Source organism: Amphibalanus amphitrite, unplaced genomic scaffold, assembly GCF_019059575.1.
Source record: "Amphibalanus amphitrite isolate SeventyFive unplaced genomic scaffold, NRLGWU_Aamphi_draft 001075F_arrow, whole genome shotgun sequence".
Taxonomy (NCBI): domain Eukaryota; kingdom Metazoa; phylum Arthropoda; class Thecostraca; order Balanomorpha; family Balanidae; genus Amphibalanus; species Amphibalanus amphitrite.
In genome coordinates this window covers 118,231-130,805 of record NW_024882569.1, presented here as the reverse complement: position 1 = coordinate 130,805, position 12,575 = coordinate 118,231, and the positions used below count along the sequence as shown (strand labels likewise).

Sequence of the window (12,575 nt, the reverse complement as noted above, 5' to 3'; positions counted from 1 at the left end):
ACAATCTGCTGTGCAAATTTGGGCCACGTGACCTTTGCTGACCTCTCTAGGTCAAACGGCTGGGAGTGCCACCGAATGACTCGGACTGAGGATTGGGCATGTCAGCACCTACATTTTGTGCGATTTTCAGCTTGATCGGAGATGTCCCGAATCTGGGCTGAATCCGGGCTGCGACGGATGGAGTGTCGTTTATTTGCGGATTTTGACCTGCCGAGGTCAAACGGGGTCACATATCGAGAAGCGGTTTTTAAGGAAATTTACTACGGCCTATGGGCTACCCGATGATGTGCTTTGATTTGGAATTCGGTCAATTCCTCTACTCGAAAACTGCTGTGCAAGTGTATTTTCGACATAGCCCACAAATGACCTTAGGTCATCGCATGACCTTGAGAGGTCAAATGAGTGTTGGGAAAGTAAGATTAGATGCTGGCGAGTCGATTGGTGCCATTTTTAGCGCTCTAGCTCTACTGGGTGTGCCACAATCTGCTGTGCAAATTTGGGCCACGTGACCTTTGCTGACCTCTCTAGGTCAAACGGCTGGGAGTGCCGCCGAATGACTTGGACTGTGGATTGGGCACGTCATGGCCTACATTGTGTGCGAGTTTCAGCTTGATCGGAGGTGTCCCGAATCTGGGCTGAATCCGGGCTGAATCTGGGCTGAATATGGGCTGTCTTGATCAACATCCCTCCGACCGCGCCCCATCACACCAGACGGGACGCCGTTTGTCATACCTACCAGTTGCCGAGCGGGCCGCTCGCTGGGCGCTCGGTACTGAATGGGGCTGTCTCGGCACAGCGCTCTGCCAGCTGGTGGATTTCAGCGGCTCCCCACACCCCGCCCCCATCCGGTGGCCGGTGCGTACTCACGGTCCTGAAACTTGCCCGGCTGACAGAGCGAGTCCATCAGACCGCTGGTCGAGGAGACCGTCTTGGTGAACTGCTCGCGCTCGGCTTTTGTCGAGCACGAACTGATGTAGTCAGAGACGCACTTCATAGCCTCCTGGATCCGCCTGTCGACCACGCGGTCACAATCAGTAGTCAGCCATGCCTTGGAAACCGAAAGGCGAAAGTCTAAAAAGTTTGAGAGAACTGGGGAGGGTAGACATCTGACTGGTGGGTGGGGGTGATGGCGTTTCCCGTTTGGCAAAAAGAGGTCGGTGAACTGCGCGCTGCAAACATACTGGGAATCTGACATCGAGGGACGACCTTCACTTCAGGTTGGGATCATTTCGCGGCGCTGAGTTGGTCCAGGGACGCGAGGCTCTGGGGGCTAGTCCGGCGTCTCTGAGTTGGTCCAGCGGTTCACTGAGTTGGCCCAGCAGCTATGTGAGCTGGTCTCGTGGCCCTGAGAGTTGGTGACAACCTCTACTTCAGGTTGGGATCATTTCGCGGCGCTGAGTTGGTCCAGCGACACGCAGCGCTGGGAGCTGGTTCGGCGCCTCTCTGAGCTGGTCTAGCGGCTCACTGAGATGGTTCAGCAGCTCTGTCAGCTGGTCCGGCGGCCCTGAGCGTTGGTCCGGCGGCCCTGTCAGTCGGTCCCGCGAAGCTGTTAGCTCGTCCGTCGACCAATGCCGACCCCGGGGCGCGGGGCGCGACTGTCGCCGGCCGACTGTCAAATGGGCCACTCTGCCGGCGGCTATCAGCCCTGCCGAGCACGACCGCCACGGTGGCCCGCAATATGTCTCGAACGTCCTCTCTCGCTGCCGCCCGGAGACGAGATTGCCGCGGCCGAATTGTCGGCGACGTTTTTATTCGATGGGGCAGATAAAGAGCTCCCCAGCCATCAGATGCTGTATCTGTGGCGTGAACCAAACTCAGAATACATACGGCTTATTTTGCAAAGGTGGCCTTTTCAATGACACGCAGCTTTCCTGTCGCTGCGAAGTTTCATCGCTACGCATTTGTTTCCCACTTCGTGTCGCTGTTAAGTTAATTGATATTCAGCTAGTTGGCATTCAAGCGCTCGAACTCGTCCAGCTAATACCAGCCGCAGTATTTCTGCCTACATCTCACATTCGAACAGGAGACATCTCAGTTCGACTCGAGGGAGGACAAACAGCAGTCAATGCCCCGTGGCGTTTAATGATTGCAAAGTCACGAATGCGTCAACTCTGTTGAACTCCGGCTTAATTTTGTTAGACGACGCCGAGCATACCCAATGTTTTTGTGTGGGATTGAGCCGAGTATAAAACCGAGGGGTTGAGCGATCCTGTAAGTACAATGCAGGTTTGCACATAACAATATAACAAAACTGAGAGCCACCATTTATCTATCTACCTCGGGACTTGCCTGTCGGGCCCAGACCCCATAATGGCCTCAAACCAGTAATTAGACCAATCGCCAGATCAGGCCAGAATCAGTGTCTGCGCCGGGTCAGTCTCAATTCAGCTTCTGACTAGTGACCAGTCAGAGGTCTTTCCAGTCCCTCAGATTAGCCTGTAGACGTTTTAGACTGATTCCAAACTAACCTCAGACTGATCCTAGACTGATCTCAGACCAATCCAGACTTGGGCGATCCACGCGGCATGCCGCGGCGTGCAGTCACGGGTCGGCCGGGCGGCCGGGGTGGCGCCATATGGCCGCCTGCGACCGGGGACGGGGGCGGGGACCGTATCACCAGCGGCGACCGCAGCGGACGCCGGGTGCGTCAGCCAGCCGTCAGACGGAGCTTAGATGACCCTGGACGGGATACCGCCGCAGCGCCGGCCGGTCAACTGAGGCGTCGGCCGGGCTGGTCACGGGCCGTCCCTTTCCAAATCTCAGACTGCTGTTGCCTCAGCTGCTCGTCAGCTTGCACTGACTGGTCACTAGTGTGTCAAAAGTAAACTAAACACTAACTAATACACAGTTCATGCAGTAACAACTGACGGGGGTGACCAGAAAAGCAAACTGCACGGACGCTGGACACGGGTTTATTCAATTTACCCTAGGACACGTGCACCTTATCCGATATGGGCCGCTGGTTGCTAACGTGCCCTGCTGAAGCGTCGCTAATGGGACCACTATCGGCAGGCCCAGCGAAGCATGTTAAAACTAAAGCGGATCGGCGCCGATAGGACGCCTCCGCCGCTCGTTGGAGCCTCACCGGCACGTGTCGAGCAGAGTGCTGTTGGTGGCGTGAGCGATCACGTTGTTGTTGGCCTGCTCGAGCAGCGTGTCGACACAGGGCTTCACGGTGGCCAGGGCGCAGTCGCGCTGTTCGCCCTCCGTGCCGGCTGCCGGAGCCGCTGAAACAGCACGCAGCTCACTTAGATTGGATCCGCCTCTCTCCTCGATTGAAAAAGGACGCGCACTGTAAAGAATTGTAACGTGCTGAAAGAACCTGTCGAAAACGAAAGATTGAAAACAAACAAATGAAGTGAGTTACAGAATAGTTATTGACAAACTGTCACCCCGGTAAGATAACGAAACTATCAATGGAAGGGCAACATGCGGTTAAAACGTGCTGGAATTCCATTCTAGCTACCGGTAACGTTATAAGTTATTAGATAGGCAAGAATTAGTTAGCCGTCTGACAATCGAATCACTTTTAAATTTTTTCACCTTTTAAATTATGTTGGAATTCAGCAAGATGTGATTCATCATTCAATCGCTATTTGTGTACATTTTTTATGTGTTGATGATCAAATAACCGTTAGATTCTAAAAATATATTTTCGTCGCTTCATCTCTTACGGCACTCGTTAAAATGAATTAATTATCAATAATTTGTTCCAGTCGCTGCGTCTTGTGTGCGAAGCAACACGCTCGTTTTCCCACCAAACTAAAGCAGAATTAGTGGTGAAACGACAAGTGGTTTAGAAGAACTTCTCCCCTTGTCTGGAGCTTATGTGCTTAGTGCTGAGTGTCGTTAGGTCTGGTGAGAGTTAACAGTAGTTCGGAGCTGAGATTAGACTGTGAACTGCGTCGCAAAATTACCCACATGAATAGTTGCAACAGCCTGAGGTATACAAATGTAAACAAGTCGAGTAGGTAGGTATATGTGAAGGATGCTGTCTACAACAGGAATATGGCAGGTCATAAATTTTTCACCATTTTAACAGATGTGAAACTAACGATGGCAGTACCTATACGTGACGGAAATTTTACCCAACCCAACAGCTGAAAGCCAAGATAGTTCGCAGAGGTCATATCATGAAGCCAATATCGGCCACTCCCTTCAAATCTATTCAGGAGGATATTTTGGTGGGCGAACCGAGCATCCGCAAATACCAATGAGCTCCGCATATCATCAGGCCCGGCACGGAGCTCTCACTCGAATTCGATTATGCGGGACGAACGATTGAATACGGCACGTGCCACGACTTGCGTCACGCCGAAATGCAAGGCCCTGTGGCCCTGAAATGGAACATTGCATTCATTGCATTCATTCATTGCATCGATTGCATCATACGCCGCTCCAGCCAAGGCAGTATATGCTCCAGCATTCAGTCGTTTCTTGCAAGGTACAGGTCTCGCGGGTTTTAGCGGTAGGTTTTGCACCTAGAAAATTTAGTCAGACCATCTAACTGGCCAACTCGTGCCATCTAAGGTCTGACGATGTGATCGACTTGTTGGTTCACAAGCCGGCCATGGTCCTGTAAAATGGCTTCATCGTAGATCGATTAGTTTCTGAGATATAACCGGAAATGTAAAAGTGCAAAACCTACCGCTTAATCTCGCGAGAGCCGTACCTCGTGCCATATGATTTTGAAACTTTCAAACGAAACATAAACAATAAACATCACCAGATTTTCTAAAACCGGACTCAAAATATAAGATTACCCATCGGAAAATACTGCGGGCCGGGTGATCGTCTTTAAACGCGTAGTATTTTCTTTTCTGACTTGTATTAAATATATTTCAAATAGATACGATTCTTGACCACGTAGAATGAAGGACAAAGAAAATGTTATACTCAAATAAATGGTATTTGCCGTTAGGATGAAATGACCGCATCGCATACCTTTATCTACAGGCGATATAACTTCTAACGTCTACATAGTCGGGGTTCTTCACTTCTGCTGCTGCCTAAATCGTCTCTAATACCACCCCGATCACCTCTGATGCTGTCCTGAATACGCCTAACGCTCTCCGACTGTTACCATCTATCTCCGAAAACCTGACCACCGGTCTCGGTCGGTCCGGCCGTCAGTGGTCACTGGTCACTCTTACGACTGTCGACCAAAGCTCCCTGAGGCCAACTTGGCCGCCCGGCAACTGGAACGCCTAATTATGAAGCTCATCACCGGTGACCGGTCGGCGTGGGCAGATCGGTGGTCGTCGACCGCGATCGCAGCTGAACGGCTCGTAACCGTCCGTCTCGGGAGTCGACCCTCCAGCTCCACCATTGGCCGAACCGGTAAGCGCCCGTCCCAGGGGTCTAGCTCTATGGCCCAGTAACCGCTCTTCCCGGGAGTTGAACTCCTCCAATGTGAGTGACCCGTATATGCTCATCGTGATGGTCAGACATCCCTATGACCGACTTGCAAGCGTCTGCCTCTGGGCTGACATTTTGTATGACCATTGACCAGCTTCACTCTACCTTTTTCGCTTTGATCCCGAGTGAGGACAACGCTCGAAATATTAATGTCATTTTATTTACTTTAATTTTTACAAATTCGCGAAAATGGGGATATAAACTGGACGATCTTTCTATGACCAGTAGACGCCGGAAAAGCTCCCGCCCGGCCTCTGGAGTCGAGCTATTACGACGGGACCGGTCGCCCATGGCCGTGAGGCTCGGTGACAAACTGCAAATAGCTGGCGGGTATTTGTCACTTGGCGAGGGTCGGCCCGACTGACGAACCTCTCTGCCGCCGCCGAGAGGCACTCCGGGGTGCTGTAGCACCCTGCCGAGTGTCCGCGAGTGCCGCGCCGCCCGGCCGCAGAGAGCGATTTGGCCCGGTCTGATGGATATTGCCGAGCTAAGGATCAGCATCAAGTGGCGTCCCTGTCATAATACCGACAGCGCGCGTCTCCTATAGTACGGCCCGTTATAGATGATAGTACTCGGCCGCCTTATGGAGGCCAATGGACCGGCCACCTAAAGACCGCCGCTCAATCCCGCATCAGGTGATCAGAAAGGATAACTCCGATTTATTACGAACGGCATAAAGCTGGCCTTTATTATGTGTGTGGGTGGGTTGGGGGTGGGGCAGAACGCTTCTTTATCTAACGGAAACCTTGGATGCAATTTTGATTAACTGTACATATATCGGCTCAATTTTTACCTTACTTAATACCATGTGTTCACCAAAAACCGTCGTGATGACATAAAATTGATAAAGAACTAAATTCTGTCCTAGGAAGGACTAAACAAATCCTTCCTTCTCAGTTCTCATACCTTCAGTCAGTACAAGTATTAAAAACTTCAGACATCTCACGCTTAGTAAACACATTTTGGAGTAGGCTTACCTATGTCAGAGGGACGACAAGAATAGACTTGGAGGCGCGTTTAACTGCATCCAACCATTGAAGATACCTATATTGCATTCAGGTACCTATAGGCTGTAGTGTAAACGTCATCTTGTAGGCGGCTTAACTATATTTTTCAGTTTTTCATTTGAAGTTTTGTTCATGCTGTTGTGACAATCGTCAATGAATGGTAAGACGCCCGAGCTCGGCTATGTCGCGGTAGACAGGCATTCGCAGGCACTGCGGCACAGCATGCATCAGGCGCTCGGTTAGCAGAGCCATCTAGTGAGCGTTTTTGGACATACGTGTGCTGCGGCACAGTATACCTACCTCTACTGATTCAGGTTTCGACTGTCGCCGCTTGGACGGCAAAACACTAGCATGTATAATTGTATATTACACACAATATGTCCGCATTGCATATATTTGTCGAAAAATAATCACGGGCAAGCTTACGGAACACGGATGAAGCAACCACCGTCTGTCTAGGTGCTAAACAAAGTACACAAAATCGAAATATAACGGTGTGGCAGATAGAAACGGACGCAATTTCACGCAGCTTAGCTCAGATTCAGTCCGACTCGTGCCGTTAAAGTCGTAGTATCCGCCGATACCGATTCCGCGTACCGTTGACAGCCACACAACTAATTGCGTCCGGCCCCGCGTGACCGGCGCCGTCCCTGTTCGGCGTAATTACGGACGGCGTCTGGCGCGCGGCACTGGCGCATTAGGGTCACTCTGGACGACAGCAGAGCAGTAAACACGTGCCGAGGGGCCCGGCACGCCGGCCAAGGGACCGATCACACGGAGACTGACCACACGGGGGGCGGCTGGTGCCTGGTCCTTACCACCCACCCAATTCATGCCACTCAGCCGCCCCTCCCCCTCACCGATTGCACGCACACGCCACCTCGAGGTATGCAGCTGAGACATGTGTGTCAACAGTGACTACCAGTAGGTCAGGTCGTTGTCCAGGCATGAACATAACAAAGGTCAAGTGTAAGGTCGTCAGGTGCATCTATCGCTTTCGAAAAAACTCCGTTTGTAAGGTTTTAAGTGCTGGGAGTGCGTTTTTTTTTTGTATACCTACTTCACCCAAACCGTAAATTGAAGATAGCCCTCTGATGAAATATCTCCAAAGCTTGATATATTCATAGGTTTGAACGATTGAGCGCGAATGCTGTCCAATATATCGGAAAATCCATCAATGGATATGAGCGACCCGAACCGACCCGGCTGTGGCGACGGTTTTCGCACGGAGCTTCTGCTATGCAACCATGCGTGGTTGATAAACCCAAGGCCGCATTGTGTTATATTCGTGCGTTGCCGTAATTTACTGTCCCGTAAATCAGCCTATCCTTTTTACCCAGACTATCTCTTTGAGCCCGGTGAATGATTTCGCACACTGCTGTCACTGCACAGCGCGTGTCGCGCATAGTGCATCACGAGTGAAGAAAAAGAGAAATATGAGCGTTGTCAGCCGAAAACGTTCCCGAGTAGCTTTTTAAACTAAAATAAAATGAACCGAAATGACAAAACTGAAGAAAAATGCGTTTCACCTCAAGTATTGGCGAACTTACCGAGCAGAAGTAGAGTGATGACTCCAACTGACCGTCGTGAGAGCGTCAGTGGCTGGGCGCCCTCGGCCTTGGATCGCGAGATCATTAGGCAGATCTAATTTGCTGATCTTAGGCACTGACTGCACCGCCACACAGCAAGGGATGATCCTCCTCGAGGTTTGTCACCGACTGTAAGAAGAACACACAAGTTAATGTCGGTCCTGCCTGCATTTTTATCTAAATCCGAGAAAACTAGGCAGACAGAAAATTTGTGAAACCATAGCCACATACCTACTGCTTTGCAATGCACCTGTGCTGCTTCAGCTTATTATCTAAATCTGCACGTTACAGGCTGACGTCATTTGGAAGCAGTAATTTGGTATCTTAAAAAGTGCGGCTTTTGCGGCAGATGTTGCACGCAGCATATACTGCATGTGCGATTGCTGCTTCACAAAGATGTTAGTCAGTGACGTACCTACCCAAGGTGGGGGGCCACGGGGGCCATGGCCCCCTCCTGAGCGCCGAAGGCGCTCAGGGGGCCCCTCAGGCCCCGGTATATTTTTTGTCAAACACTGGATAAAACGTCTTTTACTAGGAATAAAAAAATGATATCAAAGTTTCATTTATGTGCCCCTGGTTACCCGAGGGGCCCCTGATGACCCGATGGGCCCCTGCAGTAATCCGAGGGCCCCCGGTTTCCTGGGCCCCTTGTCGCCTAGGGGGCCCCTGGTAGCCGGGGCCTGGTCGCATGGGGCCCCTGATTGCCTTGGGTCCCTAGTCGCCCAAGGGGGCCCTGGTCGCATGGGGGCCTCTGGTCGCATGGGGTCCCTGATCGCCTGGGGCCCCTAGTCGCCAAGGGGGCCCCTGGTAGCGGGGGCCTGGTCGCATGGGGGCCCCTGGTTGCCTAGGACCCCTGAGGACCCCTGGTTGCCTGGGGCCCCCTGGTGGCCTGGGCGGCCTGGGGGCCCCCGGGTGACCTAAGGGCCCCTTCGGAAGCAGGTGGCCCCCTCCTGGGCGAAATCCTGGGTACTTGCCTGATGTTAGTATAATGTTTTAAAGTCACTAGATTTGCACTGACGTCACAAATTCAGAGGGGGCATTCAAATGCATTAGCCCCTCTGAATCCAAAGCGCTGCAACATTTTGAAATTCAATATCTCCGAATTGAAGCATTTCTCGATGTTGTGAGTGCCCAAACTGGTAAGTGCGAGCCAGGGGCCCCAATTTGGCTACCTTAACTCAAAACTTATGTTAAGGTGGGATGGTCACTTTAACCCTCGCCGGCCGAGGGGGGGGCGGGTCCCGCCCCCCAAAGGGTTTTTTTTCGCGATAGCTCCGAACACGCTGGCGATAGAGAGCTGAAACTTGGCATACCTGACCCTTGATCCAAGCCCGATCTTTTGACACCAACCGCATTTTTGGGTCAGGTCAGGTCACTGACCTATGACGTCATAAGTGAACCTCTGCACGGTCTTCAGATGTCGCAACTTCGCAACGCCCTCACTGCCAGAGGAGATGTCACAGGGAAATGAAACTTGCAGGATCTAGTATCCATTATGAGTCCCACAACTTGTATATCTCGGATTTTTCCTAAAGGTCATATGAGGTCAGGTCATTTTCGTGACCTCACCATTATAAGTCAATGGGGAAAAATGAAAACTGCTACTCTGGCGCCGGGAACGATCTCCAACTATCTCAAGCACACAGAATCGTGATTTGATGCACTCCTTGCAAGGTTAGATGCGTCACTTTTGCAATGTTGACCTTGCGTGACGTCACTTACGACGTCATCAAGGTCATATTAGTTTTTCGTCAATAACTCTTGATCAAATTGAGCTAGCGAGTCGGGAAAGCCACCAATGGACTCAGGAAGACCTGCCAAATCGAATGATATGCGACATGACCTCTTCCGACCAACTTCGTGACCTGGGGGTGCTGACCTGACCTTGACCTGAGGTCAACACCCCAAGTTGACCTGACCCAGACAAAAAGTATATCATTCGACGCGCCTGAGCGAGGCGAACACGATGCTGCCAAAATCGGCGCTCTGCGGCCGTTTTTTGCGAAGTTATTTACCAAAAACTGAACCGTACCTTGGGGCACTTGACCTGACCTCAGAGGTCACCGGTTGACCTAGGACCTTAAAATCGGGTACCAATCTCTGCGTCTCGTAACGGCGCACACGCTCGTTTTTTTCCGCGACGCGCTAGCTCCACCAGGGGCGAAACGGCGAGGGGGGGGTCGTACCCGCCCCCCCCCTCGGCCGGCGCGTATGTAGAAAACCAATAGGTCCGGCGAGGGTTAAGTGAATTCAGCACCGCCGTGGTTAGCGCCTATATTTGACCCGTTTAACAACTCGCAAGCTGCATGAAAAACCTATAGAAGCAAAATGCGTATCCACTAATACTGCAATGTTCATCGGAGATCGGATTTTCAGTCAACCTTGTCAACTCAATAGCAACGCCGAGTGGCGAGTACGAATGAAGGAAATACTGTATGGAAACCTTTGACCAAAGTGCACCAATAGGTAGGTATAAATGCATTCACGACTGCCTGAACATTGAACAGATGTGACAGAATATCAAGCACCTCAGGCACTGAAGAACTGCGAAGCATTGCTTGCAAAGCATTGCTAACTAAAGTAGGCATCGTTTTTGTTTGTTGTTGCGCTGAGGCAGGGATGTGGGTGGTTACTGGTTATCCTCAGAAAAAAAAACTCTTGGTGGTGTTCGTTGAATTCATTCGTGCATGTGAAAAATCGCAGTTTTTACCTTTTTTAATGCACCTGTAACTGTTAAAAACAAAAATGAACAAGTTTTGCTACAACAAAGTACGCTATATACTTCCCAATGTCTTGGGATAGCAGAGTGTGAAAATGAAGCGGATTGCTGCTGAAGTAAAAATTTTATTGAAGTTTTCGTGGGTTAACTTTTTCGGTACACGGCACCCTGTACATATAATGGTCTTCGCATGCACAACGTAGACCTACCGTGCCGATGTCATGTCGAGCTGCCTTGTCGCGTGGCTCTCCATCCACCGTGAGACGTGCGTTCACCGTCCGTCGCCGGCCCTCCCCGTCGTCCCCACGGCAGCGCGCTCCGGCAGCCACTGAGAGCGGTCCGCCGCCGCCGCCGCCGCCGCCGCAGGCACCAGGCGTCATCCCCCCCCCCATCGAGCCGCGCACCGCGCCGGCTTCCCCCCCCCCCCCCTCGGCGACATCGTGACGACAGGGACAGGGACGGGGGCGTGGGCGTGAGAGCTTTATGCAATTGAGTGGGAACGATTTTTTGTTTTGCTTAAAGGGACCCTCCCGGCTCCCACCTTCAAAAAAGTTAATGAAATGGCATGAAAGTGATGTCGCTCGGTTCAGAAAGAGCGAAAACGAATATCTACCAAATTTCATGGAGAAATATTCACCGGTTTTCTACTGTGGGTGAGACGCGTAGCTCGACGGCGCGCGTCTAAGTGATGGATCACATTCAGTTATAATTTGCTGAAGACGGTCAGCAGCCATAAATGTATATCGAATGGAATCAGTGGCTGACGAGGCCCGGATGAATGTAGTGAACGATCATCTTGTGTGGCTGATGATGGAAAAATATACACTATACACAAACCGACATGAAAACTCTTCATTGGCCTGGTTAGCAATTGAGTTACGTAAAACAAAGAAAGATCGTTGCGAAAAAAAACATCAGTTTACCCGTTACAGCATTTAGGTAACAAACACTGCATGCAATCAACTGCACCAACACTGTGTTATCACACGCACACTCTTGCTCTGTGGAACTCTGGGTGGACGGTGCACCATGCTACCGAGCAGGCATGGGCAGTTGGCGTCCCGTATCCACTCGACTTATATGACAAGCCGGCGTTCGCAGGCGTACGACCGTCCTCAGTCTTCGACTCCTGGCCGCTGTGGATGGAGGATTGATGGATTAATTAACCCGGCGGCCGCTGGGCCTCCGCGCCACCCGCCGGCCGCTGGGGGGGGGGGCATAAAGTTGCCCCCCCTTTACTTCTGCGACGATATCGTCGCAACGCGAAGAGATAGAGAAGCGAAACTTTGCACACATCTTCCTGAATACCTAGCCGAGGTTGTGTCCAAATTTGGTGTCGATCCCATTTGAAATGACGTCACAGTGACGTCATAAGCGAAATTATAGATTTGCGACTCTCATATTCCTCACGATACATCACATATATGGGACCGAATATAAAGGGCCGATTATTGGTCAGAAACTAGATGGAAGTGTAGTAAGATGTTTTAGGATGACAGCAGGTGCTGTCTAGTTCATTTGCAGTCGAGTTTCATGCTTAGCGTCATCAGAAACGGTCCATATCGGAAAACGACAAAACTTTATGACGTCACTGTGACGTCATCTTAGGTGCTACAACCACCAAACTTTCCTCAAACATTGCCTAGGTATTCATTAGAAGCTATGCCAAGTTTCACGTTAGTAGCTCATCAGGTTTCAGAGATATTTCACAAAACGTAAAGGGGGGGGCAACTTTATGCCCCCCCCCCCCCAGCGGCTCGTGGGTTAAAGGGACCCTCCCACCTTCAAAAAAGTTAATGAATTGGCATGAAAGTGATGTCTCTCGGTTCAGAAAGAGCAAAA

At 51.1% G+C, this 12,575-nt stretch overlaps 1 protein-coding gene across 1 annotated transcript in view; it reads right to left on the bottom strand.

Moving 5' to 3' along the window:
• Positions 1-11,063, bottom strand: part of LOC122369818 — a 33,543-nt gene extending 22,480 nt beyond the window's left edge. The window contains exons 1-4 of the mRNA XM_043344861.1: positions 10,943-11,063; positions 7,976-8,143; positions 3,086-3,227; positions 868-1,010 (exon numbers count right to left, since the gene is read on the bottom strand). Of these exons, the coding sequence (XP_043200796.1) occupies positions 868-1,010; positions 3,086-3,227; positions 7,976-8,060 (370 nt within the window). The 5' untranslated portion in view covers positions 8,061-8,143; positions 10,943-11,063. The remainder of the gene's footprint in view (positions 1-867; positions 1,011-3,085; positions 3,228-7,975; positions 8,144-10,942) is intronic.
• Between the last annotated feature and the right edge of the window lie 1,512 nt (positions 11,064-12,575).